The sequence below is a fragment of the Cyprinodon variegatus genome, unplaced genomic scaffold (assembly GCF_000732505.1).
Source record: "Cyprinodon variegatus isolate N-32 unplaced genomic scaffold, C_variegatus-1.0 Scaffold769, whole genome shotgun sequence".
Classification (NCBI taxonomy): Eukaryota; Metazoa; Chordata; class Actinopteri; order Cyprinodontiformes; family Cyprinodontidae; genus Cyprinodon; species Cyprinodon variegatus.
In genome coordinates, this window is record NW_015151222.1 from 21,700 (window position 1) to 27,316 (window position 5,617).

A 5,617-nucleotide genomic window follows, 5' to 3' on the forward strand; every position below is an offset into this window, starting at 1 on the left:
TTTGCTATAAAACAATTTCCTACAATATATATAATTAGGGGGTCCCCGCTCCATCTCGCCATCAGTTTGGAGGTCCTTGGCCTGAAAAAACATTGAAGACCCCTGATCTAAACAATACTTGAAATATAGATTGTGTAACGTAACTTGGGGTGCCAGACAACACTGGAGCAGAGAACCAGTAATATATCTGGTCAGGTTAGGGTCATGTCAGGAGAGCTCAGACTGCCTTAAAGCTCCACTCAGAGTCCCATGACTCATTCAGTGACAGATCCCACCCTCTCAACTTACATAGCCATGTGTTTTAGAAACAGCAGCCAGGATGAAGCACCAATATCCACCAAGTATTAAATACTGACATCATTTAACATACCCCATGTTAATAGGTCAGAGTTTAAGGTTTCACAGTAAAAGAGAGAGAACCTGGGAAATATTGGCATCTATGGGACTCACCACTTCTCACATAAAAAAAGGAACAAAAGTCCAGAAAATGACCGAAAGTAAAGCAGTCAGGCTCCCTCTGACTAATAAAACAAAAATGTTTTATAACACCCTTTGAAGCCCAGTGGAATTGAATTGACTTGTTATACTGTGGCCTGACCCCAAAGAGGCCTATCCTACTTGGAACCCCTCCATTGGGGCTGAATTAAATCCTGGAGGGAAGATCGGATCCAAACTAGGTCCACACTGATGCAAATCGACAGTTTTCAAATGTATTTCTTCCTTAATGAAAATATAAAAATTGTTTCCCTCCAGGTTAACGATTTCTAATGTTAAAGTTTGTTTTTTAAATAAAACTTTTAAGTTTTGACCAAGAAGAAGAGTTCTGCAACATAAACCACTGATTTATACATAAAATCCTGAGGATAATAAAGTTCAAGTTTCACTCAAAGGTAAACATAGGAGCTGCTTAGGAGTTTAATTTGTTATGAGACTAAAAGTTACCTGTTGTGTTTATCTTTAAAGCTGTAAACAAGTCCACAGCCGTTTATTGAAAAAACTCTTTCTTTTAACATTGAAATGATCTGAAAACAAGACCAGAAGAAAGAAAATAGTAAAACAGTAGACTGTTCTTTTTTAAAATTCCTTTATTTTTCATCACTGACAGATCTACGTCAGACAAGGATGTTGTAAATATTAAAACATTTTCCTTTGCAGTATTTACTGTACTTGAGATGCTGTGTTGATCCAACTGCAATGAATTCTGCTGTGTGTCATTAAATCAGATGAAAACTCATAAACAAATTCAGCAAAAGGATAAAAAAATTACTTTAAAAGTCTTTAATGTTTTCAGCACTTCGACCACTTAAACATCAAAAATGCATTAAAATGCACAAATCTAGATGGAAATGCAGTCAGAAGGACCATTACAATTCAAACAAATAAATATATGCAGCTGACAGATCACTGCAGATCCAAACCGTCATTTATTAAAAAGGAAAAGTCCCTCAACTCTTGACAACTTTAGGAAGCATGGCAGTAGCTTAATTAGAACCTGCTACCAGCTCTTCAGCAAAGGTACCAGTGAATGTTTGCAAAATGAAGACAAAAGTATAACAGTTTCCAGAGCAATCCCAGATCTGATCTACCAGTGCTGCAAACATGGTTCACCAGGAGACCTGAAACCTGTAATCTGGTGACCAACAAACATAATCTCTGAAGGGTTGACTTTGGTATGCCGGATTATCGGTTCATAATTCTGTGGATGGTGTTCCTGTAGACATGCTTCACGTCCCAGGAAGCTTCAAAGGAAAGACAGCCTTGGCATCTCCAACAGAACGGCCTCAGAGCTTTTGTGTCCCGGTGGGCTTTGTTATAAAACAGCAATTCCCCCTGAAGCTCCACAAGCTTCTCTCAGGCTTCAGTGTTTGTCTAGTCCATGAGTTCCAGTGCTCGACTGAGTATTGAGTTAAGAGGTAGGCACACACGCACACAAACTGGTTTAATAAAGGTCCTTCCTCTGTGTGTGTGCACCCTCCCTACGTCACGCCGAGCTGAGGCTGTCAAAGCCGCAGAACTTCCACCGTTTCTCCAACGTTGCGCCAACGCCGCTCAGCTCCTGCCGGAACATAGTGGGCAGACGCACCATGAGACGCTCCAGTTCGCTGGCAGACACCTGGAAGAGGTTAGCAAAGAATGCAAGAAAACAGTCCATGAGGGGAATCGAAGCAGCAACGGAAATAAAGAAGAATTTTAAAATGTTAACTGCTCTAAACTTTAAAAGTAACCTTCTAAAAATGTAACTTCTGCTCAACAATTTAAAGACAATGTAGCCTATAGATTTAGGTCAAACAAAAACTGCAGCCTGCCATCACAATGTTTTCACCAACATTTTAAAATGTATCTGCAGCTAAGAACTTCTGACAAAAGTGCAGACATGTAATAAATAACCATAAAAGCAGTTTTATTTAAAAACACATGTATGTAAACTACTCTCCTCACATATTATGATGTAGATTTAATACCACAGGCTCCCAATGCGTCACATTTATGAGTTCATGCTCCTTCTCTGCAGCTTGCTTTCAATGCGCCTGTAGATTATCTGATTCATGTGCAGTTCAAAGAGAGCAAAAAGCAAGAACAGTAAAAATTTCCCTAGCAAAATCCTACTTCAAGTAAAAACTACTTAGTTGATTTTTTGCAAAAAAAAGAAAAAATCCTATTGGTCCATTTTATAAAAGAAAATATATAAATATTATTCTAAATGATATACTTTATACTGTTGATAAATAATTTACAGTTGCAATAAATAAGAAAAAAAAGCTCAGAATTTTTGTAATTTTGTAGCAACAACTGTCTGCATGGTCGAATTCTAAATGGTCTGTAGTTGTATAGCACTTTATTTTGCTTCTCTGTTTTCAAAATACTTATACAACCATTCATAAACCCATTCACCTGTTGATAAAAAGTTGTGCTTTAGATTTTAATTTATGCTACATTGTTTATAACTATAACAAACAAATCGTATTTCCTTCGTGCCTAATATGCACTTAGATGTATTCATATGTAGAAACTCGAATTGCAAATGATAGAGAATCATTTTTTAATAAAGCTTATAGTTAGAGTGGCTCAGGTTATCCTGACTTATCTTAATAGTTATGCTGCTATAGGCTTAGACTGCTGGAGGACATTGGGACCCTTTTCTATCATTCTGCTTTATTCTATCTCTATTCTCCCACTCTGTAAATGTATTAATTCAATCTCTAACATTATGCTCTCTCTGCTTTTTCTCATAGTAGCTTCGCCTAGTTTGTTCCTGGTTGGCTGGTTGACACCATCCTCCATCAGCTGTGCTGCTTCCATAAATAATTTTGTTTATAGATGTTGGATCTTGGCCTGTTTTTCAGTGTAGTCCTGTTTCTCTGACTGTGACTAACTGGATGCGTCTGTCATCCTCTGACATGGGAGATGGCTCAGAGCTCGTCTGCCTGGCTGTTTGTTTCCTGGATGGGGCCGCCTGTGGAGCTAGTTGACAATTGCTTTATGTATCTCTGCTTCTGTCTCCTTGAACCCCAGTCGGCCTCAGCAGATGGCCGCTCACACTGAGCCTGGTTCTGCTGGTTCTTCCGGGAAAGGGAGTTTTTTCTTTCCACTATCGCTAAAAGCATGGTTGCTGTGAGGGAGTCAATGAGTCAATGCAATCAACTAGTTTTCCTTATATAGAAAACTTTGAACCAATCTGACTGTACGATCTGGTTGAGTTGTCTCTGTAAATTTCCTTGAGATGACATGATGTGAATTGGCGCTATATAAATAAAATGAATTGAATTGATATAACGTGTATTTTTCAGCAACTAAAACATATTGAATGAAGACATGTAAGGATGTTCCATCCATTATTCCACCCACAGATTATTCCAACAAACTCCAGAAGGGTGTGACAGAAACCTTTGGCTGCTGTCATTGATGATTTGGGCTCTTACTGGAGCAGCTCTAGGGATGGTTCAAAAACTATTTCCCTTAATTTGGAAGTAACATCTACACTGGCTTAGGAAGCCCTTCGTTTGCTAACAATAAAGAGAAGTCAAGCTGACTAAATATGTCTACATGTGAGAAATGAATAACAGTCATGATGTGGGAACTAAAGCACCAAAACTCATCATTCACATTAAAGAAGCCATGTTTTAAAACTACAACTGACAAATTACGAGCAGCACGTCTGTTAGGCATGGAACTGACTGAGCAGATGGCCCCACAGCTTAACCAGCAGATATCAGTTTGTTGGGCTCCCAGTGGTGAAAAGAGAACAGAAGATTAGTGATCTGCTGAAATGCAATGAAAGCTAAAGGAAATTATTGATATTTTTATTGGAGTCTAGGTGGTAAAACAGTACTACAGTATTAATTAATCTGACAGAAACCCTTACAACCATAAACATATATATAACTGCATAATCAGTATTTAAGTTTATTTTAGTGGCAGGAGAAGCAAGAAGATTTCTATTTTGAATAAAATACAACTTGACATGTTTGTGATAAATACGGTTTACAATAAAATAAGAATCTAGTTTTTTTGTTTTTTGAAATAATATTTCTCTGGCATAAGTGACTTGATAACTCTTTTATTCTTATTTTGTCAAACTGAATTCATAGGCTTCCATTAACATTATTAATCAGAATAAATAGTAAATCGTAGTAAAAATCCTTGCTTCCTGCAAACATGTCATTTGTAATATTGAAATTGGGGACTGAAATTTTGGGGTGGGATTTAGCAATTTATTCTGAATGACGAAAGCTCTCATGAGTACACATGTTTACGTGGCACATTTAATTTCGATTACAATAAGTCTTATTCCAACTACTTATCTCCATATAAAAGAAACAACCAGTACAGTCTGATTGTTCTTTGTTATCTGAAAACATTTCAATCTGGTTGTTACCTATGTTTTTAGGATGTTGTGTTTAGTAACTTTTTCACAGAGAATAAAAAGCTGCCTGGTCTTGTTACCTTTGAGTCCAGCCGTTGTATGTACGACCAAAGATACTCAAGATTGGCCCCAAATGGATGGACGTGGAGGAACGTGGATATAATACCTAGAGAACGAAAAAAAATTTTTAAATATAAGACACTTTTTTGCTAACAAAGCAACAGAGACCATCTGTTAATCCCAAATATTGAAACTGTTACAGGATAAAATCAACCCTGATACTCATGGTTAGTTGCAATTTATGAGCACAAACTCTGCAGTTATATACAGCTAGTAGAGAAGCACGACAGAGAAGGAAAGCTGAGCCAGGCTGGATATTAGATGTAAAGTTTCAGGCTCCAGCAGAGCAGCCATGCTGCATCCTCATGAAGGGCTGCGTTGTAAACAAGCAGCAGCAAGGCCCCCATAAAAAATGCTGGCCAGAGCAGAAGGAGCTCTCAAGTTGATTACCTCTGAGAGGTCCTGCAGAAGTAAGCAGTCATGCAGAGGAAGGGAAGGGGGGGATTCGGGGTTGGAGGGTTAGGAAATAGAGTGGAGTCCCTCTGGGGGATCCTGCAAGCCCAATATTTATTTCCTTGATTTATGTGGCGAGGCTGGCAATTACAGACAGGCCCTAATTCAATTCCTTCCACCAGGCCTGCTCACATGGAACAACAGCACTGGAGGAGAAGTAAAGGGTAAGAGTGGGGGGGC

At 38.4% G+C, this 5,617-nt stretch overlaps 1 protein-coding gene across 1 annotated transcript in view; it reads right to left on the minus strand.

Annotated features, from left to right (window-relative positions):
* Window positions 1–1,340: 1,340 nt before the first annotated feature.
* LOC107098323 (ecto-NOX disulfide-thiol exchanger 1-like) overlaps window positions 1,341–5,617 on the minus strand; it is a 162,891-nt gene continuing 158,614 nt past the window's right edge. Inside the window, exons 13-14 of the mRNA XM_015395949.1 lie at window positions 4,945–5,030; window positions 1,341–2,113 (exon numbers count right to left, since the gene is read on the minus strand). Of these exons, the coding sequence (XP_015251435.1) occupies window positions 1,982–2,113; window positions 4,945–5,030 (218 nt within the window). The 3' untranslated portion in view covers window positions 1,341–1,981. The remainder of the gene's footprint in view (window positions 2,114–4,944; window positions 5,031–5,617) is intronic.